The sequence below is a fragment of the Crinia signifera genome, chromosome 1 (assembly GCF_055691185.1).
Source record: "Crinia signifera chromosome 1, ASM5569118v1, whole genome shotgun sequence".
Classification (NCBI taxonomy): Eukaryota; Metazoa; Chordata; class Amphibia; order Anura; family Myobatrachidae; genus Crinia; species Crinia signifera.
The window spans coordinates 461,952,238-461,980,050 of NC_139217.1; the positions used below are offsets into that span (position 1 = coordinate 461,952,238).

Here is a 27,813-nt window from a genome sequence, read left to right on the forward strand (position 1 = left end):
GTGTGCCTGTCTCTCTGCTCCCAACGGGGGAAATGTACTGAACTGGTACAATGAGCCTGTCTCCATAGGAACATTCCTTCATTTGTCAAGAAACCTCCTAATCTCTTTCGCCAGGAATACGCTTTTGTGAAGAAGACGGCGAGGTCTCTAAGCACAGCGCAGGTGGAGTCGCCCTGGAGGTTCGCTCAGCCGTCCATCATCTCTAATATCGTCTTAATGAAAGGCCAAGGGAAGGTAAATCTGCACTGAAGGAATACTTTCCACTAAAAGGACCATATAATTACCCCATAGCAGGGGTCCAATCCACCAGTTTGCAAAGCGGGAGGATATAGAGATATACAGATGTGTCCGCATACATCCATCCTCCTTGGTGTACAAGTCGCAAGCTCCGTATGATTCTGTATCGATTGCCTCATAGTTAAATAGTGAATTCGACACACAAGCAGCTCTTGCTGACTAAAATTATATGTGGCATTATTTAGTGATTTATTTAAAGTTTCTTATATAGCGCCGCAGATTCCGTTGCACTTTACAATAAGAGACAGTGATACAACAAACTAGGTAGTAACAAACCGACATAGAGGTAGGAGGGTCCTGCTTGCAAGCTTACAATCTATAGATGATGTATATATTAATTGTGTAACAGCCGCTGTATCTGTAAAATAAATGGTTACAGTGTCTTCCTGGATACAGCGGCAGTCACACACTGACATGTTGCGTACCATTTTAGTCAGCAGAAGTTGCTTGTGAGTCCTTTTTCGCTCGATTTTGCATATAAGACTTTAAAAAAAATATTGCAAAAAAATATTTTCAGCGCTGTTAAACACAGAAGGAGGTTAGCTGGACATGGACACATCTTTATAAATGTATCCATCACTTGTGTTCTACACATCTTAGAACTTAAATAATTAGCTTCCAGACCTTAAAATACAGCCCGTAACTCCTGACCGCCTTACTGTCTGTGACACTCCCAGCGCTGCTTTCCAAGAAGTATTATTGCAGTTTTATTTATCACCACGTCCCACGTCCTCTGCTTTGTGAAAACTCTGTAATTGTCTGAAATTGGACGAGAATAAGATGAGATCCCTGTAAATTACCCCTTCCCCAAATAATGGTCATTTCTCTGTACCTGTTTCTTGTTTGTAATTAAAAACTTTCAGGGCTTTCACCAACTGTTTCCCCCTCTGATGCATTTACGCAGTCCCCTGCTGGGAAGTGGAGAACGTCTAATTGTACTTGAATAACGGATGTTAATCCTCTCTTTATTTGATGCATACGTTATTTATTTTCCTAGCTGGCTTCATGAATACGGAAGTCCCTGCGTAAGCTGTATAATAAAATTCAGCAGTTCTTTACTTACGAACTACAGACTGTAAAAATGGCACAATCGCTGTAACAAAGGCACGCTACAATGAGGACGTATTTTAATTACATTTTTAAAATAATAAATAGCATATTATTGAATGTTGCAATGTATTGTATGATTAAATAAGCATGTGTTCTGTGGATAATTAAAGGTCGCTTTTTATGACGTGATGTTCTTCCCTATTTAAAACATTTTTAACAGACTGCAGATGTCCGTTCAGTAGTAATTCCCATAGTCTTGTGCTGTACCAGCGTCGCCTTAATCACTTGTCTCCTAGCTGTACATATGAGTGTATTTTATACATACTAGCCAACTACATAACTGGTTGGAACAATTCGCGTTCAACGTATGTTACCGACTGATTATCGATCAGCCTGAAAAGGTGCTGAATAATGGTCGGGATTGTTCAATCTGGTTTTCAAACCTGTCCGATGCATCTGATTGTAACTCATCGACTTTAGGCTGTGAACAAAAATTGTCTCTATACATCATGCAGCGTGCGTAGGTGCACTGACTCTCGGCACCTCCCCTATCTGTGTCAGTTGGTCTGGCAGCAGCTGAACCCTTTGAGTGCCGAGGAAATTTGGCAAAATAGGTGTGAAAATTGCCAAGCAAATCTTTTTATTAAACCCTTTTGAGCTCCAACTTTGTTCTGAGAGATCCTCAAAATAGCCAAAAATGCAGGCGCCGCTTATTGGGTGCAACATTTAACTAAACTTCAATTAATTGACCCGGCTGTATTTGTAATTATTTATCCTAAAGGAACAGTCGCTCTGAGCGACGCTGGCATTTTCAATATATATACATTCAAGAAACTTGCCAGAAAAGTGTTCTGGTCTTTTCTCCTTTAAGGGGATATGATCGTCACATCGATATTATGACCCAAACCCCTCCTTTAATGTTCAGGAGACTCCTGAATTTTGAGGCACTGCCCCGGAGAGCAGACCCGGCTCCTGCCCACGTTCTCGGAGTCCAATGTCTTGATGGCGCGTTTCACTCTATACAGGATATGGTCATTAATATATAATAAAGATGGTCCAACCCACCACCGCGCTTACACTGTACAGTGATGCATTGCACAGCGTGGGGGTCCCCAATGTAGTGACTCGTAATGCAAAGAAAAATCCCGCCGGTAATACTATAGGAAGGCTATGTAGTGCTATAATATTACTAAAGTGTGATAATGTTCTCCTGTTATTAGGGTCTCGGGTTCAGCATTGTCGGGGGTCAGGATTCTGCCAGAGGCCGGATGGGAATCTTTGTAAAGACGATTTTCTCCAATGGAGCAGCAGCTGCCGACGGGCGACTAAAAGAAGGTACGGGTGGGCACAGATTGGGGTGTACAGCACATTTTACAAGTTACAATGTAATGTTTGTGCAATGCCATCTGTCTTCCTTATCACCATATTATCTACTTGAACGCTCCATCTTCTGATCTCTCTGCCCTGGGCACGGTAGTGAATACATTAGTAATCACACACGCACCCCGCACCTCCATGATTATTTTTTGGTTAACAAACAGAAGGGTGACGGAGGCTACGTAACTTGCGGAGTAGCAATCCCATTTGCATTAGTGCAGTGTGTTCCTGGACCTCCATCGCCGCCCAGGGACTCACACGCACAACAAACCAAAGAGTTAATATTTTATTTCGACGTGCAATAAACATGCTTCACTAAATCCACTTCCCCACGCAGGAGCAATGCAGCCAGTGGTTCCTGACCTACATAATTCCCCTATTTATTCCAGCTGAGGACATCTACCTTCATCTGTCCGTCCAGATTTGATCATAGAAACAAACGTATCATATTATGTCACTTGGTGAAGCCCTCCAGCGTGCCACATGTGACCCAGATACGGGGGGCGCTGCCGAAGCCCTCAGTCATTCGCTCAATTCGCGCTCCTTCTACGCCTCCTGCGCACCGGCTATGTCCGTGTATGAAGTCATTTTCATATAGTCTACATTAACCGTTCCCTTGCCAGTTACTACTTTTTAGTTTCTCTCGGTTCAAATTCATTTATTTTCTTTTTTGTTATCCCATATAATAAAATCGAATGCTGCTCCTCACCTCTTTAGGGGGATTTCAAGTGATTTGCATAGCACTTGATGGAGCAATTTAAGTTTTGCTCCATTCGGGCGCGCACAACCTCCAGCGCTGCCATTACTGTGGTGTTCCATCATTACGACGTACTGGTAACTAGCGGTTTTAATAAAACTTCATTAGCTGCGTCTAACTGTATTATTTTATTGAATTATTTTTTTTTCCGGGTGTGTTCTCCCATATGTCCCACGTTAATATTTGTGTTTTATTAACAGGAGATGAACTCCTGGAAGTAAATGGAGAATCGCTACAAGGGCTGACACACCAAGAGGCTATACAGACATTTAAGGTATCATGAAAGCCATCCGGGATTATACAGTGATGCAGTGTTAATCCCGCACACAATGGGGCCTCTCTGTGCTAATGCGCTGTCTGCTCTGGGCGTAACGATAGAATTTATCTCGCACTGTTTATAAGTTGCAGACCTCCGAATTATGTGACGGGTGTAAGGAAGAGTCGTGATTATGCCAAAGGTTAACAGACGCTGTTCTATATTTAGCTGATGTTGGGTTATCAGTCATTACCTACAGAGTCCAGATAAGGCAAAGCCGGCCTTTCAGTCTTTTCCTAAATGCAGCCTGTACAAGAGCATTACAGAAACCAGGGACGATTGTCTACTCGCATACTGTACATCGCTGTTTTTTTCGTGCATATTGGCTAATGGGTACATACTATGGGCTAGATTCTCTAAGCTTCAAAAGTGATAAAATGGAGAGTGATAAACAGCCAGCCAATCAGCTCCTACCTGCCATGTCACAGACTGTGTTTGAAAAATGTCAGGCAGGAGCTGATTGGTTGGCTGTTTATCACTCTCTATTTTATCACTTTTGAAGCTTAGAGAATTTGGCCCATTATCTGTAAATGGAGTAAAATACTATCTCATTAAATACATCATGCTTCTGGATGTGGCCGCTAAACAATATCGTGTATGCACTACTGTATATCATTTGTCCAGGAGTTCCGGGCAGTTAAAGGGAAAACCGTTAACGATATCGTCGATGGATGATATTGTCTAAGACATGGGTGGTCAAACCTGTCCTCAAGATCTACCAACCGTTCATGTGTCTCAATTTTGTATTTAAGTGGAGTACACGCCCACCTGACTCTGGCCACACCCACACAGCACTAGCCACACCTCCTCTGCTTTGCACTGTTTGCCCCTGATCATTTTCCAGGCCCATGTTGTCCCTAATCTAGCCCTGGAGGTGTGGATGTATTACCATGTACCACGCATCCTTGCACCGCACTCAGGGGTAAAGGAGTGCAAGAAGGCTTAATTTAACTTGATACCCCTATATTACACGCTAGATGATCCTACCCAATCAGAAGAGGTTTCTTATTCTCATTTATCACAGATTTGTAATAAACATTATTCTCTAAAAATGTGTCTGTTATTATCATATCACATAACAACCAGTGGCGACTCCAGAGTAGGGATGGCCATCGTTGACATTTCCATCGATGGCAAAAGTGCAACTGGCCATCGATAGTGTATTACTATTACAAGGATTACCATAACTGTTTTTACATATCGATGGTCATCCATTTTATTTGATTGATTGGCCTGTAGGACAATCAAAATAAGGGGCGGGGCTTCGTGGGTGTCGGGCGGAGCTAAAAAAAAAAAGCAAAAACTACACTATTACTATTCGTTTAAGCTTGACATCAATGTTGGGAAACCGTCTGGTTCTCCCCCATCGATGGCAAAACTATTTGACATCGGCCATAAACCATCGATGATTTCTAATCATCTATGGCCATCCCTACTCCAGAGAGCAAAATACAAATAAGGGAGACACACCCACTGCCAGGGAGTGTTTGAAATGACAGTTGGGGGTAGTGGGTGTGGCTCCCCTATTTTAATTTTGAACTGTGCTGCATCCCCAACTCTGGAGCCTCAAGTGATAATGACTCTTTTTTTCCCCATCTGCAGCAACTCAGGAAAGGCGTAATAACTTTAACCGTACGCACCCGGCTGCGCAGTCCCACCCTGACGCCTTGTCCCACGCCAACCCTAATGAGCCGCTCCAATTCCCCTAACTCCAACATCAGCTTTGGGACCCCCGTGCCCGCCTCAGAAGACGGCGACTCCTCTTCCACGTGTCGCAAGGGACCTGGCCCCAAAGACAGGGTCGTCATGGACGTAACACTTAACAAAGGTAAAGACTAAATACTTCTATGTGGAGCCTCCGGGGATAATGCAGATTGGTACATGACTATATATCCTCTGTCATGTACTCATTACAGAGCCCGGTGTGGGACTAGGCATTGGCGTCTGCTGCCTTACTCTAGGGGACAGCTCCCCCGGGATCTACATCCATAGCCTGGCGCCAGGGTCCGTAGCCAAGATGGATGGACGGCTGAGGTAATCTTCATCAATATGGTTTACAAATACATGTTCTGCTTTTCAATATACAGCGGAGAGAGATATAGTAAATCAGCTTCTAACTGCCAAAGTACAGGCTGTGTTTGAAAAATGACAGTTACGATCAACCAATCAGCTCCTACCTGTCATTTTTCAAACCCAGCCTGTTACATGGCAGGTAGAAGCTGATTGGCTGGTTGTTTATCACTCAGTCAGCCGAGAAATTTGGCTCCTGATTGGCCGCTAGGCGAGGGTACCAAAGAGGACGTGATCTTCGCCAGAGGACCTGGGTAAGTAGGATTTTCTTCCACAGGTCCCCAATTGGATTTCTACAGATCCTGGAGCCCAGAAAACCGGATCCAGGGCTACCTCCGGGCTCAAGAAAGGTAAGTATCAGTATGTATGTGTTATGGATGTATTAAACTTTTATTTTTCATGGGTGTCAGTGTGGTTATTTAACTATCTCTTTTACTGTGAAACTACAAGTGCCAGTGGGCCCTTTAATGCCCTGCATGCTGGGACTTGTTGTTATCCAAGTCCCAGCATGCAGGGGAGGCTTGTTGGGACTCATAGTTCCACAGTATAAGACAATGGTTTTTAATTCTATTTTTTATACTTGAATCAGCCCAGTACCCACAGCCCAGGGGTACCGGGGACAGCACCAGGCTTCAGCCTGGCCAGGTAAGTCCTGGAGGGGGGGGACCCCTTTATTGGCCAGGCGGACTGGTCGGTAGGGTTAATGACTTGGCCAGGGGGACTTGTAAAAAAAAGTCTCCCCCCCCCCCGGCTGTGGCATTACCCTGCTGGCTGGTTATATACGAATACGAATGAATACGCCATCGGGGGTTACAAAGCACTCATAATTAACTGCTTTGCAAATTACCCTCCGGAACACGAATTTGCTAAAACAGCCGTATGCATTCGTATTCATTCGTATTTTGAATATAAATACGAAAAATCATATTCGTATTCTTAGTAAATTCCCCCCTAAGTCTTTCGGAACCTACTACAACACCACCCCCCCCCCCCCCCCCCCCCCCCCCCCCCCCCCCCACACACACACACACACACACACACACACACACACACACACTCACTGTTCACTCACCACAACTCTTTAGGACCAAGCATCTTTTTTGCAACTTATTTCCTTACATAGCGGCTTCCATTTCTTATGCAGATACACTGCCTATCATTTTAATTAGCAGATGCTGCTTGTGCGTACTATTTAAAAAGAAGAGGCTAATTTAATGGAAAAAGTCACCTTAAAGACGTCTACTGCCACAGAGTCACACAGAGTTCATGTATAACGTGGCTTGTATCGCATGGAGTATAGACGTATATGGACACATGGGTAAAATAGATTTCCCCTATTCCAGCACTGGTTATATTATATGCTATATTTTTATTTGAATTAAGCAGTACAGATCTATTTGCTGCTTTCTATTTGTGCAGCCTGCACCTAACAGGAACAATCAGCCTTTCTTGTCAGATCTGTAGTTTGTGTATATTTTCAGGGATATACTGTAAAGTCCGTTTGAAGTAGCCATCCCCAGTTAAACCCAGTTCCAGTTCTCACTTTAGTCGAAAATTGTAGCAGAGTCGCATCAGATTAAATCAGCAGTTCCCGCGAATGGAACTTTGTTACCGAACGTATGGTTTTAATAAACAGGGAAATCCTTCTAAGACCGCCTAGATGATCTATCTTGTGACTCGTTCCAGATGCTCTTATATAATGACAGCGTTCAGTGTGAAGTGTTACAGTCTTTCCTCTGTATTTGTTATTCTGGATTAAGTACCGGCAGTTAATTCATTACGCGGCACCAATCTCCCACACCTACAGCCCATATAAATCTGCCTTTATTTACACCACGGTCTCAAGTATCGTGAGAAAACATTGTTACGCTCCATGTAGTAAAATACAGGGACTTTCAGAAGGAAGAATTTGATCTTAATGGGTTCGATTTATTTTTTCCATGATTTGTGTTTAGGGCCAGGGCAGCCGAGAGGAATCCCGGGCCCCGGTAAAAATTTTGGGGTTTGGCCTAAGTGTGGGAGGTGTGGCCACCTCCCACGCTTAGGCCACGCCCCCAAAGTATTTAGAAGGTTTAGAGTTCTGCCCAGGAGGGATGTAGGGGAAAGGGAGGGGTCGGACTAGGGCCCCTGCAGCAAGCCCAGTTAATTAGTACCTGTGCCCCCCCCCCCCCCCCCCTGGCTGCCCTGTTCTGGCGTTTAACCACATATATTGCCACACCTCTCAATAGTTGGATGAACCCGGGACAAGTGTGTTAGCATGAAAACTGGCGTGGCCACATGTCATGGGGTGTGATCAACAGGGCCCCTCCCTATCCTGTTCCCCTTCCCCAAAATTAAAGTTTGCATGCTGCACAAAGTGTGTGGGAATTACCATTCTGCCATCCTTATCAACACGTAGAAACATTGGGTGAAATGTAATAGGATGAGAGATACAGAAAGTGAGAGATTTGGTAAGAAATCTCCAGTTTTTTTAAAGCAGCAATTATTTACACTGCAAGACTAGTTTGATTTTGCAGTGTAAATGATTGCCGCTTTAAAAAAACCTGGAGATTTCTTACCAAATCTCTCACTTTCTGGATCTCTCATCCTATTAAATTTCACCCATTATGTCCTGTGCGGCGACTGTCCTTATGATGAAATGTCTGTAAATAATGTATCTGAATATATTTCTATATCCATACCTTAGAGGGAACATAGGAAAGAGAGGTCAAGAATGAGACCATGTACCTTTAATCATCCATAGCTAACACTTCTGTATACTTTACTTTGAGCTGGTATCTCACTGGTCAGTTTTATAGCTAGTAAATAACAAGTTCTCCTCCAGTATTCTTTCGAGGTAGGGAAAATAAAAACCTTCCACATTTTAACTCTGTTGATTTTGCAATTTTAGCCGCGGCGATCAGATCCTGGAAGCCGATTCCGTGAGCCTCCGTCACGCTGCGCTAAGCGAAGCGTACGCCATATTGAGTGAATGCGGACCGGGGCCCGTCAGCCTGATCATAAGTCGTCACCCGAATCCAAAGGTGAGAGCGGCCTGTTGTATTGTTCCTGACATCACAGAAAATGTTGCACAAAATGTTGGTGATAAAAGGGAACAGTGCTCTACTAACCAAAACAATTGTACTAAGGGCCTTATTCTGGTTCACTCTCAGAGACCAATTCTATCTCAAATGAACAAAACCATGTGCACTGCCGGGGGGAAGATATAACATGTGCAGAGAGAGTTAGATTTGGGTGGGGTTTTTCTTCAAAGTGAGATCTATATTGCAGTGTGGAAATAAAGCAGCCAGTATTTACCCTGCACTGAAACAAAATAACTCACCCAAATCTAACTCTCTATGCACATGTTACATCTGCCCCCCTGCAGTGCACATGGTTCTGTTGAGAAGGAATTTGCCTGAGAGGGAATAAAGCCCCAAGTTCTGAATCATTTAAGAAGGAAGTTCAGTTGGTTCTGGTCTGTATCTCAATGCTGACATACAGACCAGATTGTGCTAGAGTTACCAAAGCAGAGAGCGACACCCCTGGCAGTAAAGAGCAACTGCACTGGTTTTGAAAGGTGCAGTGTAGTAGATCGAACACTATTGGTCAAAACCTTGATTGCTCCTTTAAAAAAAAAAAAATCAAAGATTGTCCGGCATCCTTACAGCTGCCGAAATCAAAGGCTTTTACAAATGGCTTCAGCTGTTTGTCACAGTACCGCTTATGGTACTATGTGCCTTACAAGCTGAGATACCCGAAGGATGTTAAATCTAATATGGAAGCACTATAGAATAGTGGTTCTTTTCTGTCTGACGTTTTATATTTTCTTTGCTTAATCAATTTGTGTTCGTTCAGTTTCTGTTGCGTCCTAGCCAGTCTGGTGGGCCCCAGCCAAGGTTATATTAGCAGACGACCACCCCCCTAAGGGTGAAATATTCCAAAAGCAGCGGGTTCCAGCTTCCCTGCATGTAAATGAACGATACCCTATAACAGTAACGTAATATCAGCCAATGTTATTTTACAGAAAACGGGGGGTGGATTAACGAACGTCCAGCAGATTTCATTGTAGAAATAACAGTAAAGGAATTTTAAAAGTCTGGCATCCATACAGGTCCCTAGATTGGGAAGGTGAGCGGCAGACCAGATGGGCCCATTGGTATTAAAAAAATAATTTTTTTATTACGAGTGAAATTAGATTTGTTTTATGGGGAGATTGAGAGGTTTAGCACCCGTGCGAAGCTTATGGTGAAAGCTATAGATGTATGTTCTGGTTTTGTGCTTGTTAAAGTAATGTTCGGTTTACAGCACATACAGATGTGTCCTCATACACCTGTCACATGACTCTCGTGCGCCACATACTGGGCGTGTCTTCCCCACACGCCATTGTCTTTCTCACTCAAAACACGCGTCTTATCAGCTTAATTAAAACAACCACTGGTGACCGGAATACATTGTTACACTGATCAATTTTGTGTGCAATCAATTCTTGCGCAAGTGGGAATGTAAGAAGTTCCGCAATGCAGCGTTCCTGGCTACCGTTCACGTCGAGTTGTTTTGTGCTTCATCTGTGACTTTTTACGTGCTTACAACTTTATGTGCCGCTATAGTCGCAGCCCATTTAACATTGCCTTAAATTTTTGTTTAAATTGGTTCCCCTCTAATACAGAGGGTGTTTTAAAGGGAATCCAACACCAAAGGCTGTCGCCATATTTTCTATTTAGTTGCCTAATGTTAATATATGGGCCTTTTGCCGATCTCCTCTTTTTCTGGGGCTCTGCGTGTGTGCCACATTAATTTCTGTGGGTACTTGTTTTCTAGCACGGCGTAGAGGGCTATTCTGCGTAGGAAAATCGCATCACATGGGCCATTTAGTGGCATGCGATGCAATTTTTTTTTTGTTAATTTATTCACTGCTCATGTCCCCAGGCCATCTCATCGCATGGCATCGCACCTCCCACAAAACCGCATGCAATTTTCTGGGGTGCCATGCCATGCCAGACACTTGTATGGCATGAATTAGGTTTGAATGACCCCCCCACTATCCACGCCACCCCGTAGCGTGGTGAGCGGCGGTGGAACGCGTCCGCCCGACCTTTTCATTCCACCACTATCCACGTCAGCGTGGAGTTGATTTTATATAGTGTGGCGAGCCCGAAGCATGGTGAGCCCTCAAGGGGACGCGGAATCCATGTAAAGTAATCCACGTCCCAGCGCGGGGAACGCTGTGCTCGCCACACTTCGGGCTCGGTGGCTCGCTGCACTCGCCACACTATATAGAATCAACTCCACGCCGACGTGGATAGTGGCGGAATGAAAAGGTCGGGCGGACGCGTTCCGCCGCACCTCGCGGGGCTCACTGTGCTCTCCACGCTTTGGGGTGGCGTGGATAGTGGGGGGGGGTCATTTAAACCTTACTGCATGCCATACAAGTGTCTGGCATGGCATGGCACCCCAGAAAATCGCATGCGATTTCACGGGAGGTGCGATGCCATGCGATGAGATGGGCCTGGGGCCATAAGAGCAGTTATGTTAAATTAACAAAAAAAAATCGCATCGCATGCCGCTCTAATTGCCCATGCAATGCGATTGCCCTACGGTGCCGTACGTAGGGAAAGTGGGCGCCGTGCTAGGAAACAAGTACCTTACTGTGTTTATTATCCTGTTGGGACAGTGCATCTGATAGGAGGCTGCTGCTGATTTCCTGTGGTTTTGTGCATACGAGTGACTTCTGATTTTTCTTAACCCTTTGGCTGCCAACATCTCTGTGAGATTAAAACTGCCAGCGTCGCTCACATTTGTTATATAAATTCAAATAAAAAGTGTTTGCTTGGCAATTTTCACGCCTATTTTGACAAATTTGCTTGGCACGCAAAGGGTTAATCCCTGTTTATGGCGCGATACTGGCGTCAGGGATTGTTAGCTATGAGTTAAATTCTACAGGGCTGATGCAAAGTTGGATGTATGTCCTGGCTGAGAGCATTTTCACGTTGCACATGCTCCAAAATAGAATGTTTTGCAAGTCCAGTTAATGTACAGTGTTCATTCTGTCGCACAGCATCGGTCACAACTTCCTTCTAGCACATTCTGGTCTGTACCTTCAATTCTTACATACAGACCAGAGTGTGCTATAAGCACCAGAGCAGAGGTCAACACCCCAGACAAGAAAAGAGGGACTGCGTGGGTTGTGACAGGTGCTGGGTTTACACTTTTCAGACACGTCTATTATTCTGACCCGGGAGGTGGTTTGATGGAAGCATAAATATGCCAGTTTCCTGGTATATATTTACAGCCAGTGCAGGGTAGGTGCGAGTGCCCTATAGTGACAAGTTATTATTTACCGTTTCTTATATAGCGCAGCATATTCCGTTGCGCTTTACAATTGGAGACAACAGTGATTTAACAAACTGGGTAGATACAACATGGAGGAAGGAGGGCCCTGCTCGCAAGCTTACAACAATCTATAGGACAATAACTGCTGGCAAATTAAGCACTGAGTGGGTGAGCGCATTGAGAACTGCGTGCGGCTCTGCAGATAGGAAAATATGCCAGCTATCGCTTAATGGGGGTGCATACCTCCTCCATCTCATCACTACGACCTGACCACGCGCCCCTCTGTACACTGAATAATGAAATAAAGATGAGGCAGAAAATGTTCTCCTAAGCTTTCCAGTGTCTGCAATTTATTTTGTTTTGTTAAATTCCAGCAACCTTAAGACAGCAGCTCACTCCCACGTTGATATAAAAAAAAAAATCAATCTTGCAGTAACAATATAAAACACATGTCCATTCATTTTCTTCTCTCACATATATATACACTGTGCTCCCGATTGCTGACTGAGCAGGTGATGATAGATAACCAGTGAGCTCTGTTCAGCACCATGGGGCAAGTATTCCGTATAATACGTTACAGGTTTCATACAGTCTAAGTGACAGGTGGCCACCAGCTCAGGACACACTTCTGTATTAAATATATATCTCTAAAATTGAGTACCGTTGGCCTTTTATAGTGAAGGGTTTAGGTGAATGAAGCATTAATCTATGACAAAAGGGAGCGGAGCATTGACGATTTTAGTAAGAGCGACAATTTCGGGGGGCGTGGCCTGGACATTCATGGAGTAGGCAGCAGATCCTTTGAGCTCCCTACATAAATCCTGCAAAATATCCTGATTTGCTGCCCCCAAAGATCCTGACCCCTGAAACGGCTGTGGGATACCCTACTTACCGTCCTGCATCCCCGCTGCTGGATCTCCGTGGCCGTGTGTCTGCTGGACCGGAGGTGAAAGGGACCGCGGCCTACATCCACGCTGTAGCTCCGGGCACCGCTGATAATCTCCTGTGCCCCTGAGGCATAGCTGTGACACTGCCGCTGCCCCTCCGGGTGCCGCAGCGGGCGGGAGAGACGGGTGTCGGCCGCTCTCTGTTCACTGTGCGGAGAGAGTGGGAAGCGCTCCCGTTAGGGTAGTGCTGCTGCGGGCCGCGCAGGGAGTGCCGGCGCCATCTTGCCCGCGTGACTCCGGAGCTGTGACAGTTGCGACATACCTATCCTGCACTTGGCTGAAGCTGCCTCTCCGGGCTTAGCACTTTGCACACAGCGACATCCTGCCGGGTGTGTGCTACGGATGCCCGGTGAATCCTGTCAACTTCGCTGCCTTATACTTCTGTGAGAGACGCACCTAGGCGGTGACACCCTATCCTGGACTAGGCATCTACCTGGTCAGCAACCCTTTCCAGACCTATATCCAGTCAAGCCCTGCTGTAAGAGGTGAGAGCGTGTGGCGTCTTTTTGCTGCTTTTCTACCCAGTGACTCGAGATGGAAGCTTCCCTGCATTATATCCTTCAGGCTATTACATCCTGTGCGGATAGGCTTGTGGCCAGACTGTCTGATATACAGTGCGACACTACCTCTCGTTCCCATACTGATGCTGAATTTGACACCAAGCCTGAATGTATTCTGAATACAGGCTGTGACACCATATGCCCCATGGCTCATGATCCTCCACGGGGTGATATTGTCTTTCGCTCCTATACAAACGATGCACTTGCTGATAAGCCTGAAGTAATCGTGACTACATGTTGCGACACTGAATACCCCACGGCGTGTGATCCTTCACGGGGTGATAATACTTCTCGTTCCTACACTGAAGATTTTATGGCGAACAAACCTAAAGACACCCTGTCTACATACTGTGACAACGTACGCTACATGGCTTTTGACTCCCCGATGATCCGGGACTCAGGCCTGCAAGACCCTGCTCTAGTATCTGGAACTTTCTCTAAGCCCCTGCTCTACTATCTCATGTCTGATGCTACTGGCTCAGGGCTGACTCAATATACTATGCTATGCTCTGCACTCGGCTGGATATGGTCGTACCATCACTGTGGAACTTATCCTAATACTACGTTTGAGGATGGTGTGAATCCCCTTTATAAAACTGCTTCTCCTCCTGTGTTTGTAGATGGTCTAGATTAATGTGATGCATCGAACTGTGGATCGGGCCATTCCATCCTGGCTAATACACTGTTTGTTCTTTATATCCTCTATAGATTTGTAAATGGTAGCATGCGGTACTGTAGTTTCGTTTATATGATTCTGTCTCTATGGCATATGACATCTCTTCCCACACTAGTATGTCCAGTATATAATATCTACGTATCCTATTTTCTTTGCCCATACCAATTATCCGGCCACTATCCTATAATTGTCTGGGGGGAGGGGGGGGGGGGGTGTTAGTTAGATAAGTTAATGTAGTAAGGGTTTAGGGGTAGCATGGTTATAGGGCTCCAGGTACACCTAAGTTGGGGGTGGGTAGTACAGGGTGGGGGGTTATGTGGAGGGTTGATTTGGGTCCTTGGGAGGTTTTTCTTTTCTGGGCAATTGGGGGTGGGCTATATGGGGTAGGTGGGATATGTAGGGGGGGTGATCTGGGTTTTAGTGGGGGGTTCATTCTATGTAATAGAATTATTGAGTTTAGGATAGAGTTTCCGACTGATACTTATTTCCCATTATATTTCTCCTATTTGGGACTGCAGTGTTATACAAATTTTTACCCTATAGGTGTGCTCTATTATCTCCTGCAATGTATGCCCGGATGGCGCCTCCGGGATCTTATTGCACTAGCTATAGTGGTTAAAGAAGCCAATCCTGTTTAAATGATACCTCTGCATATACTCTCTTGTCTGCACCCAAGATATGACCTATTCTCATACGATAATTGTACACTCTGTTTATGTCGGAATATGTTTGTTTGTTTTTTAAAATGTAAAACCTTCAATAAAAACTATTGAATTTAAAGAGCGACAATTTCAGTAAGAGAGGAATTGTAATGCTCTATGCTGCACACAGTGGCCAATAGTGGTACTGCAGTAGCTGTACTCATATAAGGCTTCAGACTTTAAGAAATCATCACTGCTTATACTTCACTGCCCCCTACACAGGCACCGGAGCACCCCAGGCGAGTTGGGGTGGGGGTGCCCGGGGGGGGTGTGGGGGGGGGTACCTGTATTATAAAACTGTTGGCGTCCCTGCCGCGCTGGAGCGGGCAGGGGTGTCCGTGCCGCGGGGGTACCTGTGGCGCTGTCACTGTGTATAAAGCTGCTGCTGGCGGCGGCGGGGTCCCTGCAGTGAATAGAGAATAACTAGCGCTATGCGGCCGCGCGGGAAGCGCTTCTGGGTTTGAAAACACTTGCCGCACGCTGATTGGCTGAGATTCAGCCAATCCGCGTGCAGCAAATGTTTTCAAAATCAGAAGCGCTTCCCGCACCGCCGCATAGCGCTAGTTATTCTCTATTCACTGCAGGGACCCCGCCGCCGCCGACAGCAGCTTTATACACAGTGACAGCGCCACAGGTACCCCTGCCCGATCCAGCACCTGCCCGCTCCAGCACTGCAGGGACGCCGACGCCGCCAGCTATATGCACATGCTGGGTGTGAGGGGCGAACTGCCGCCCTCCAGGTGCCGGCGCCCTAGGCAAATGCCTAGAGCTGCCTAGTGGTGGCGCCGGCCCTGCCCCTACATCAGCTCTCCTTAATGCTCCTCATTCACCTGCTTCAATGAGTCCTCAGGTCTTTCCCATTAATATTTGCCTCCCTAAGTATGCCTCTAATTACTCTCCTCCCCATGTGCAACTATAACCTCCCCTCTGCACCCTGCCTATCCAAGGGGTTGGGATCATTTGGTCTATTGCATTATGGTAGAAAGTCATTAGGTCGAATCCATTAGGTCGACATGCTAAAAGGTCGACATGATTCTAGGTCGACATGGGAAAAGGTCGACATGATTCTAGGTCGAAAGGTCATTAGTTCGACAGGTCATTAGTTCGACAAGGTCATTAGTTCGACATTGTCTATGTCGACATTCACAAGGTCAACATGGGGTTTTTCACTGTTTTTTTACCTGAATGTCAACACAGTCGACATGGACACAGTTTAAAGTGCACTGCATCCCCTCGCATCGCTCGCTGCGCTCGCTATGCGTCGGGCACGGTGCCTCGCTACGCTCGGCACACTATTTTATTCTCCCACCACGCCCTAGTGGATGGTAGGGCATGAAATACCGCCTGTCGGCACATGTTGGCTCAAAAAACAGTGAAAAACTCCATGTCGACCTTGTGAATGTCGACATAGACAATGTCGAACTAATGACCTTGTCGAACTAATGACATGTCGAACTAATGACCTTTCGAACTAGAATCATGTCGACCTTTTCCCATGTCGACCTAGAGTCATGTCGACCTTTTAGCATGTCGACCTAATGGATTCGACCTAATGACTGTCGACCATAATGCAGTAGACCAAATGACCGCATCCCCTATCCAAGCATGCCTCTGCCTCCCCATAAGTGCCTCTGCCTCCTTCTTTGATGTAGCATTAATTCATGTTTGTTTCTTGTATTTTTATTGCATGAAGATGTCCGAACAAGAAATGGATGAGGCCATCTCTCGGACCACACACCGCGACAGCAAGGACTCTGGGTCGCCTCACATGGCAGGCAAGTGCACCTTTAGTAGTCAAGCAAGTGAACCACCACCACCAAACTGTGAGATCTCCTGGAGGAGAGTGTGTGGCCTGGGAGATTAGCATAATGATATGCAAAACAGCCTGACTGGCATGCTAAATACCTCATATATTATGCAAGCCGCAGTCATTGCCATAGTACTTCTCTGCGGCACAGCTGTCTGTCGGTGAGACGCGCCGGCATGGTGCGGGAGGTACAGATACAATACACGTGTGTGTTATACCAGATATTGTGAGCATTCGGCTGTAGACTTCTGGCTCTGTGTGTATACCTGGAAAACATGCACTGTGGGTTGTACTTGAGGGCCGAAGTTGGGAACCACCGATCCTAGTGCATTATCTATTTTGGCTTCGGAAGATTGTACTTTTAATGTGCTAAGGGATAAAAAACTCAAGTTAAATACAATATATGTCACCAGGTCTGCATTTGAAGACCCCATCCCCGACGGTAAAACCAAAGCTGGTGGATGGGTCAGCACCGCTGAGCTGGACAATGAAGCGCTTCCTGGAGCCTGCCAGCAGGGTAAGAGAAGGCAGAACAAGCCATAGATTTATATTATTTCCTCTGCAAAGTTCTGCCAGGCAAATGTTACTTTCCTCTGTTGGTCAGGTGTACATTTCTGTAGCAATCTAAGTCATTAGATGCGCAGGCCAGCTATGTATACATTACCGCCACCAATGTATATTTTATTTAGGGTTATCAGACTATAGAATGGGTGGTGTTCCCGGACTATAGAATGTCCGGGAACAGACAGTCCAGCAGCGACGTCAACACTAGTTACTCTCTGCGGCTACTGATGCAGAACTGCACCGAGAGTGAGACGCGATGTGTGTGCGCACGCCGTTGGGAGAGATAGCCAGGTCCAATGGGCAGGTCTTCAGCTATTTATCTTCTGGCTGTCAGCCCAGCTAGAGCTCTCACCGCTCCTAAACTCCCCCGTGGCAACGAGCATGAAGGCCTTGGCATTGAGCAAAATACCCCTAGAAATGAACATGTAGATAAGCATCACTAATGTGGCATAATATGTAAAGGCCATTATGGTATGTGGTATAATATGTAATGGGCATCACGATGCGTTGCATAATATTTAATGGGCATCACAGTGTGTGGCATTATGGGGGTTATTTTGGTTCAGTCTTTCTGACAAATTCCTTCTTAGATGGACAAAACCATGCGCACTGCAGGTGGGGCAGATGTAACATGTGCAGAGAGAATTAGATTTGGGTGAGTTATTTTGTTTCTGTGCAGGGAAAATACTGACTGCTTTATTTTTACACTGCAATATAGATCTCACTTTGAAGTAAAACCCCACCCAAATCTAACTCTCTCTGCACATGTTACATCTGCCCCACCTGCAGTGCACATGGTTTTGTCCATCTAGGAAGGAATTTGTCAGAAACAGTGAACCAAAATAACCCCCTATGTGTAATGGGCTTTATGGTATGTGGCATAATGGGCATCACAATGTGTGGCATAATGTGTGATGGGCATTACAAAGGCTCTTTGGGAAAATGGCTCAGTGTGTACGCATTACACCGGTGACTGATATATCTTTCAGACATTTTGGCAAAGTCTTTTGAAAATAAAATCTCCTGGTGTGTATGGCCCTAGTTAGACAAAAGTTACACATGCATTAGTTTAGACGTTGACAAAAGTCAGACATGAATTAGATAGACATTGACATGTCTAACTTTTGTCAATGTCTATCTAATGCATGTCTAAATTTTGGTGTAGACCTATTGACGGTCTAAGTAGACCTTGTCTGTGAACTATAACACACCCATTATTATTGCTGTTACAGTCAGCATGTGCAGGTTACAGCAGGCATGTCCAAACTGCGGCCCTCCAGCTGTTGTGAAACTACACATCCCAGCATGCCTTGCCATAGTTTTAGCATTCCCTAATAGCAAAACTGTGGCAAGGCATGATGGGACTTGTAGTTTTACAACAGCTAGAGGGACATAGTTTGGACATGCCTGGATTACAGGGACACTGTATCAGGGGCGAGGAGAACTTTGCTGGCTGGTGACTTCAGGGGACACATTTGACTCTAGGCCGGTGGTTCCCAAACTGTGTGCTTAGGCTCCCTGCAGGTGACTGGGGTTAGTGGTCCAAGCTCCATCACTTTGTCCAGCCATAAATAATTTGGTTTGGCCCTGGAGCACCAAACTGAGGCACCCCTCCAAGAGCCTCACTGCACCCCAGGGTGCATAGGCACACAGTTTGAGTACCACTAGTATAAAGTACCCTGTAACTGGCGGGGTTTATTGGCCACTTCATAGTTATATGTTGAATTGAGTTAGAGAGAAGATGATTTAATTGGCTGTTGTAAGCATTCGCTGGCAGCATCCGCCACCTTCCGTCCGCCACATTCCATCTGCCGCCTGTCCACTCTGTCATGCCTTGTTCAGAGTCAGTCGGATTTTATGGTGCCTGTGTCGTTTCATATTACTCTACATTTACGCTTTTATGCTGCTATCCTGCATGCCTACCTTTCACGTCCTTTGCCGAATGATCCGGTCTCCCATGCAGATTGTTTTCTTCTGATTGTTTGTAATACTCACATGCCAGTGTTATATATAATTATTCTCCATACCTACCTGATGATAATATTAATGTGGTATAAGCCAATCTGAGCTTTCGATAATGCCTCATGTGCACATAGTACCCTGACCCATATTTCTTGTTCCTACCAGGGGTCTGTGAGCTCTGAAGTGGAGCTGTCGCAGTACTTTTCCCAGGAAGCCCCCAGCCAATCCTCTCTCTCCGACACGGTAGTGACCGGCTCCAGCGAGGACGAGCGTCTGCGTCTGAGAAGTGCCAGCGTTTCGGTTGAGGAAAACACTGCTCCCTTCAGCACTGCCAGTAGGATTTCCCGTTACATCTCCTTCTGAACAATCTGTGTCTGTGCGCTGACATATCTGATGTGTTTGCTCTGCACCTGACATCTGTGAATTAATTTATGTGTGATCCTCATTACTACCCTGGAGTTGTGCTCCAGCTTTGCCAGACGCTCCCCGCCGCTTCGCACGCTCCTGACTTCTCACCCCATTACTACATATCCTGAAACAAGGCCTTGTCAAATATGCAGAAAATGTACTTCTCTAAACAATTGCCGTTACAGTGGACTTCATGTCCTCGCATAAAATAAAAAACTGGAGTATACCGTCCAATAATGACTAAATAAGTGGAAACTGTATTAATGACCTTATTCTGTTGCTGCTGCATCAGAGATCATTTTTTTAAAATACTAGCATCCCTTCTGCTTAATCTTCCTCATTTGCATACAATGCCAGTGGCAAACGGAGACGACAAACTCATTTAACAGCTCCTCTCATCATGTCCTGCCATGACATGAACGTTTTCATGTGTATTTTTCCTTTAAAATGCGACTTATACAAATAATTTTGCACAAACAGCTTATGCTGATTAAAATGATATATGGCGAGCCTATATCCTTCATACAGATGCAGCCGCTGTCATGCACAGAAAATAGGCATGCCACATATCGTTTTAATCAGCAGAGTCTGCTTGTGCATAAAAGTGATGCAATTAAGACACATTTTTGGCAACAAAAAAAAAAATTCACCAGACACTAACAGAGTTGCACGGGACCTTTCAAATCACTTAACCGGGCAGCATCTTCCGCTGTGTGGCGTATGTATGAGGACACACCTGTAGTTGGTTAAATAATAAAAATAAGGATTAAGGGGGACCCACAAACTCTGTTTAGTTGGATTTTTTATGTTTATAGATAACGACAGATGGCAAAAATACCTTTCCCCAAGCTAATTAAAGCAGGGTGTTCTCTATCAGATAATATAAGTTCATCTTTAGTAATGTATTTCTAGTTGACAATTTGCTGTGTGCTGCCGGAGCAGACAGATCTTACATGCAGCACTTGCGATCTCCGCATCCGATGTGCATCGGATCGGAATCGGAGGTTAGGCACATATGATTTGGCCAATTTTCACCCAATTTCTCGGCTTGATCAGTTGGAATGGGGTGAAAAGGGCCCAAGTCGTATAAGTGCGTGGCCAGCGAATAATAGAAACGGTTTCCAGAACATTTAAAAGATCTCACCTTCCATCCAGTGGAACTTTCCCCATGAGCCCTGGTGTGTGGGGATGATGGTGTTCTGGGATTCTAGGTCTTGCTGTCTCCCAGCTGATGTATGCCATACGTGGGGTCCTATGTTCAGGAATCGGAGGGGATCTTCTCATAAATTAGAAGTTGTTCTATTAGTACAATACGTTTAAACTGTTTCCATAAATTAGAGCCAATGTCTGGACATGTTCTTGGAAAGCAGATCTGCTATAACGTCTGCTGTCTGAGTCTCCGGCTCTGCCTGCCAGGATCATTTCATGTCTCTACAGCACGAAATGCTTGTGTGGGTCCAGCGATGGACAAATACGCATAGCCTGGATATAATACAAACGAAATGAAGACCGGTTCGCCAACACGCAAATAAACCATATAGATGCCGAGCTCAGCATTCTGATACGGAGATTCCTGGCAGGGGCTCTGTAATGGATCTAACCATCTCCACCTGCCCCCCGCCCCCCCTTACCCTAACCCTCCCTTGTAGCAGACTGACCCTAACCTTCACTGCTAGTGACTAACCCCACCTCGCTGCCTAAACTTAGCCTCCTGCCCTGCTGCCTAACCCCACTGCCAGAGTTTTGCTATTTAGTCATGCTAAAACTGTAGCAAGGCATGCTGGGATGTGTAGCTCCCTTGCAGCTGGAGGGCTGCATGTTGAATATCCCTGGTTCATAGGATGCAAGGGAAAATTGGTGCCCGTCTCCCACAATAAAACCCATACATGGAATATTGGGACGCTTAGATGCTCGGCTTTTAGACTTGGGAGATAAGTGTTTGTTTTACAATATATTAAAATATTTTCTTTTTTGTTTCTTTTTTTTTATGGTATAAAGAAAATGGAGCAGCTAAAGGGCAAGGTTCCGTCTCCTTCTCTCCGATAAATGACATAATCCCAACTCCTGGTAACAAAGTTTGCCTGCCAAAGCAGACCAGTGAGGAGGAAAACTCCCAGGCCATGAGAAGTCCTCTCCAGAGGCAGCAGAGGGTTGTCTGCTACGATGACGAAGAAGTCGCCAGCGAAGAGGATGATTTCACCAAGAAAGACGACAGTCACTTCCGCGAAACCAGGAAAAAGAACGCCGACGAGGATTCCGGGATTGTTATGACTACTCCCCTGGATGTCGATGATGAAATCCAGTCCGAGGACTTGCCAAGGAGCATGATCGGCGAAGCAGGACCATCTCTGTGTAGCAGCTCGGTGGAATCTGAGGACAGCTCAATGGAACATATGGTGGACTCGCCTTTTTTTGCCGTTAAGTCTTTTGATTACTCTAGTAGGACTGAGGTTCCTCCAGAAACATTGGGAATAAAGGACCCCTTAGAAGGATTGTCTGAAAACAAGAGGTCTCCTAAACTTGAACACAAAGCTGTGACCAGGGTGAAGAGCATGATTAACTCGGAAAGCCTTAATGCGTCCAAGCAAAAAAACGAGGACAATAGATCTTCTCCAAAGCCCTCAAAGATGACCCCACAGACGAAGAAGCCGGAAGGAGCGGAGTTGTTAGGTAGACCTAGCACGGAAACCGTAGATCTACTCTGTAGCGAATATGAGTCTGTTGGGTTAAATTTGGAGATCAAGGAGTCACCTGTCAGAGTTATAATAACTGGTTTGAGTCATGGGGAAACAGACAAGGTGAGCCAAAATGTGTCCTTATTTCCTGCCGTCGTTTAAGTGTCTTTCCCAATTTTGGTGAATCTGGCGGGGGACTGCTTGCGTTTTATTGTGATTTATTTTATCGTTTTGTATTAAAACCTATTAAATCCTGGCCAATATTCCCAACAGGCGTAAATATCGGCCGTCCGTATTCAATCCCAGCCGACTCGCCTATACAGATTCGGCTTTTTAAAAAGTTACGGAAACTGATGATGGTTTGTTGAATTTGCAGACATTTTTGTCGTTCCATGGGCTTTTTGACTGTCGGATATTTTTCAACAGTCAAAGGAAAACCAACCTGAAATTTAATAGGTTGAATGTAAATTTGACCTATTCTGGTTGAAAAGTGCCAATATTTCCACCTGTAGGATATATTGTCCAGGATTGAATATGGTAAATTAAATTTACACTACAGTAAAAATGATATTGCATCATATAAACTACTGGTAAAGGAACCAGCATATGTCGAATGAACACAGTTTGCCCCCATGCCTGGTTCGTCTAGCCCTGGCACTGTCCCCTTATTGTTCCACCCTGCCCCCACTGTCTGTTGCTCCACCTCCTTTAGCCTATCCCTACTATCTGCTGTTCAACCCTTTTGTCTGTTCCACCCCGCTCCCTGTGTCCGCTGCTGTCACAATCCCATCTGTTTCACTGGGATTGTGATTATTCTTCTGTCAACATCGGACACCAACTCTTCTATTTTTGTATTGTGGTGTTTAATCAGTTTGCCTTGACCTGTACTTTACATATGATAGTAACAGTTTATCACTGCTATTGTTCTCCCTATAATCTTCCTGACTTGTGACGTCTGTTATGGATAGGAGTCTATGGGGAAGTTGGCTCCTGGGGATGAAATATTGACCATTAATGGCATCCGGGTGAGCGACCTCTCTTACCAGGACACTTGTGATTACGTCCAGTGCTTGCCCTCAGCAGTAACATTGGAAGTCCGGAAACCCGTATCAGGTAAACACAACATCACTTTCCTAGTTAACGGCTACATTTGAAGTTTCAATAATTTTTTTTTCATTATTGCTTAAATACATTTAACTTTATAGTACGAGTCGGAGTTGGATTTCGTATTAGGGTAAAGTTGCATCTGAGTGAAATCCAGCGCTGTTCAAGTCTATGACTGGCTTGCATAAATCGCGCCAATTGGCGGCCAGCTGCAAGTCTGTGCTCGACTCGCTCACCAACAAATGCTTTTTCCAGTCTGTGCGCAGCTCTGACCTTTCCACAACTCCGTGATAGAAACCGGCTAATCAAGCCGTTGCTGACATCACAAACCTCCTGCGCACGCCTTTGTTTTTCCTGCCACTCCCAGAAAACATCTGGGTGACACCCACAAAAGGGCAGCTTCCTGTCAATCAACTTGCCAATGGCTTGCGATTCGAGCAATCGCTGAATTCTGTCGCTGTTTGGCCCTACGCATGCTTACCACGATCCGTAGCCAGGCGTAGTCTTTCTATAATTCGCACAGCAGCGCCCAGGACTAAATAAACACTAGAAAATATGCATGAAAATATCGTTCTTATTCATATCATTAATGATAATCATCTAGTAATGTGTAAGGTCAGATGGGTGGGGGGCTAGTCCAGACAGAGAAGTCACCCCTTCCAGTCTACAGTCCATCTGCAGCGTGGAAAATGTCCGCTTTTGTCCGGCATTCCGCACTGCCAACGGAATGCGGCTGCTTTACGTTCCGCCCTTGATGTTAATTTGTAGAGTTAATTGAAATTATCCTGCATAACATTTTAGACATGTCAACATTTAATCAGTGTCAAATAATTACTGTTGACGTTGCCCAATGTCGACAACATATACCTACGCTCAGATACAGAGCTTTCATTGTCCTGAAACAAAATACAGGGTGCCAATGTGAGCTGCGGGATGTTTCACCCATCGTGGTCGCCCTGTACTTCTGTCTTTTTGATGCCGTATAAACAAAAAGCCTTTTGGAACCAATAATCACACAATGATATAAAAACAAGAACTCTGAGAATAAAGGAGTTTTCTGGGAAAGCCGGAGAAAGCTAAAGTCCTTTACTGATTACCAAATCACCAAGGATTTCTACGGTAATTTGGGCTTTTAGTGTGGTAATTTTATCCCTTTTTGAAACATTTAGTCCTATAGGAATTCTGTGCTGAAGAACAGCGGGGTCCCAGAGATACTGTAGGGCTCGCACAGCTATGCTGGCTGGGGGAAGGGGTGACCGTTATAGTGATGTAATACTGTGCTGGGGTGTCCCAGAGATACTGTAGGGCTCGCACAGCTATGCTGGCTGGGGGAAGGGGTGACTGTTATAGTGATGTAATACTGTGCTGGGGGGGTCCCAGAGATACTGTAGGGCTCGCACAGCTAAGCTGGCTGGGGGAAGGGGTGACTGTTATAGTGATGTAATACTGTGCTGGGGGGTCCCAGAGATAGGACTCGTACAGCTATGCTGGCTGGAGGACGGGGTGACCGTTATAGTGATGTAATACTGTGCTGGCTGGAGGACGGGGTAACCATTATAGTGATGTAATACTGTGCTGGGGGGTCCCAGAGATAGGGCTCGCACAGCTATGCTGGCTGGGGGAAGGGGTGACTGTTATAGTGATGTAATACTGTGCTGGGGGGTCCCAGAGATAGGACTCACACAGCTATGCTGGCTGGGGGAAGGGGTGACCGTTATAGTGATGTAATACTGTGCTGGGGGGTCCCAGAGATAGGACTCACACAGCTATGCTGGCTGGGGGAAGGGGTGACTGTTATAGTGATGTAATACTGTGCTGGGGGGTCCCAGAGATAGGACTCGCACAGCTATGCTGGCTGGGGGAAGGGGCGACTGTTATAGTTATGTATTACTGTGCTGGGGGGTCCCAGAGATAGGACTTGCACAGCTATGCTGGCTGGAGGACGGGGGTGACCGTTATAGTGATGTAATACTGTGCTGGGGTGGGTCCCAGAGATAGGACTCGCACAGCTATGCTGGCTGGAGGACGGGGTGACCGTTATAGTTATGTATTACTGTGCTGGGGGGTCCCAGAGATAGGACTCACACAGCTATGCGGGCTGGGGGAAGGGGTGACTGTTATAGTGATGTAATACTGTGCTGGGGGGTCCCAGAGATAGGACTCGCACAGCTATGCTGGCTGGGGGGTCCCAGAGATAGGACTCGCACAGCTATGCTGGCTGGGGGAAGGGGCGACTGTTATAGTGATGTAATACTGTGCTGGGGGGTCCCAGAGATACTGTAGGGCTCGCACAGCTATGCTGGCTGGGGGAAGGGGTGACTGTTATAGTAATGTAATACTGTGCTGGGGGGTCCCAGAGATACTGTAGGGCTCGCACAGCTATGCTGGCTGGGGGAAGGGGTGACTGTTATAGTGATGTAATACTGTGCTGGGGGGTCCAGGAGATACTGTAGGGCTCGCACAGCTAAGCTGGCTGGGGGAAGGGGTGACTGTTATAGTGATGTAATACTGTGCTGGGGGGGGTCCCAGAGATACTGTAGGGCTCGCACAGCTATGCTGGCTGGGGGGGAAGGGGTGACTGTTATAGTGATGTGATACTGTGCTGGGGGGGTCCCAGAGATAGGACTCGCACAGCTATGCTGGCTGGGGGAAGGGGTGACTGTTATAGTGATGTGATACTGTGCTGGGGGGGTCCCAGAGATAAGACTCGCACAGCTATGCTGGCTGGAGGATGGGATGACCCTTATAGTGATGTAATACTGTGCTGGGGGGGGGGGGTCCCAGAGATAGGACTCGTACAGCTATGCTGGGTGGAGGACGGGGTGACCATTATAGTGATGTAATACTGTGCTGGCTGGAGGACGGGGTGACCGTTATAGTGATGTAATACTGTGTTGAGGGGTCCCAGTGACAGGAATGCTGGCTGGAGGAGGGGATGACCGTTATAGTGATGTAATACTGTGCTGGGGGGTCCCAGAGATAGGACTCGCACAGCTATGCTGGTTGGGAGAAGGGATGACCTTATAGTGATGTAATACTGTGCTGGGGGTTCCCAGAGATACTGTATGGCTCGCTATGCTGGCTGGGGGGGAAGGGGTGACCGTTATATTGATGTAATATTGTGCTGAGGGGTCCCAGAGATAGGGCTCGCACAGCTATGCTGGCTGGAGGAGGGGGTGACCGTTATAGTTATGTATTACTGTGCTGGGGGGTCCCAGAGATAGGACTCGCACAGCTATGCTGGCTGGGAGAAGGGTTGACCGTTATAGTGATGTAATACTGTGCTGGGGGGTCCCAGAGATAGGACTCGCATAGCTATGCTGGCTGGAGGAGGGGGTGACCGTTATAGTTATGTATTACTGTGCTGGGGGGTCCCAGAGATAGGACTCGCACAGCTATGCTGGCTGGAGGACGGGGTGACCGTTATAGTTATGTGTTACTGTGCTGGGGGGTCCCAGAGATAGGACTCGCATAGCTATGCTGGCTGGAGGATGGGGTGACCGTTATAGTGATGCAATACTGTACTGGGGGGTCCCAGAGATAGGACTCACACAGCTATGCTGGCTGGAGGATGGTATGACCGTTATAGTGATGTAATACTGTGCTGTGGGGTAGCAGAGATAGGGCTCGCACAGCTATGCTGGCTGGAGGATGGTATGACCGCTATAGTGATGTAATACTGTGCTGGGGGGGTCCCAGAGATAGGACTCGCACAGCTATGCTGGCTGGAGGACGGGGTGACCGTTATAGTGATACAATACTGTGCTGGGGGGTCCCAGAGATAGGACTCGCACAGCTATGCTGGCTGGAGGACGGGGTGACCGTTATAGTGATACAATACTGTGCTGGGGGGTCCCAGAGATAGGACTCGCACAGCTATGCTGGCTGGAGGACGGGGGTGAACATTATAGTGATGTAATACTGTGCTGAGGGTTCCCAGAGATAGGACTCGCACAGCTATGCTGGTTGGGAGAAGGGATGACCTTATAGTGATGTAATACTGTGCTGGGGGTTCCCAGAGATACTGTATGGCTCGCTATGCTGGCTGGGGGGGAAGGGGTGACCGTTATATTGATGTAATATTGTGCTGAGGGGTCCCAGAGATAGGGCTCGCACAGCTATGCTGGCTGGAGGAGGGGGTGACCGTTATAGTTATGTATTACTGTGCTGGGGGGTCCCAGAGATAGGACTCGCACAGCTATGCTGGCTGGGAGAAGGGTTGACCGTTAT

The 27,813-nt window shown here is 46.3% G+C and overlaps 1 protein-coding gene across 6 annotated transcripts in view; it reads left to right on the forward strand.

The window, feature by feature from the left end:
• PDZD2 (PDZ domain containing 2) overlaps positions 1-27,813 on the forward strand; it is a 262,332-nt gene that overhangs the window by 205,135 nt on the left and 29,384 nt on the right. For all 6 annotated transcript variants that reach the window (XM_083155279.1, XM_083155281.1, XM_083155280.1 and 3 more), the window contains 11 exons: positions 115-234; positions 2,568-2,682; positions 3,682-3,755; positions 5,400-5,625; positions 5,714-5,831; positions 8,758-8,890; positions 16,757-16,838; positions 17,284-17,387; positions 19,562-19,730; positions 21,803-22,602; positions 23,448-23,592. In XM_083155279.1, coding sequence (XP_083011405.1) covers positions 115-234; positions 2,568-2,682; positions 3,682-3,755; positions 5,400-5,625; positions 5,714-5,831; positions 8,758-8,890; positions 16,757-16,838; positions 17,284-17,387; positions 19,562-19,730; positions 21,803-22,602; positions 23,448-23,592 — 2,086 coding nt within the window. The remainder of the gene's footprint in view (positions 1-114; positions 235-2,567; positions 2,683-3,681; positions 3,756-5,399; positions 5,626-5,713; positions 5,832-8,757; positions 8,891-16,756; positions 16,839-17,283; positions 17,388-19,561; positions 19,731-21,802; positions 22,603-23,447; positions 23,593-27,813) is intronic.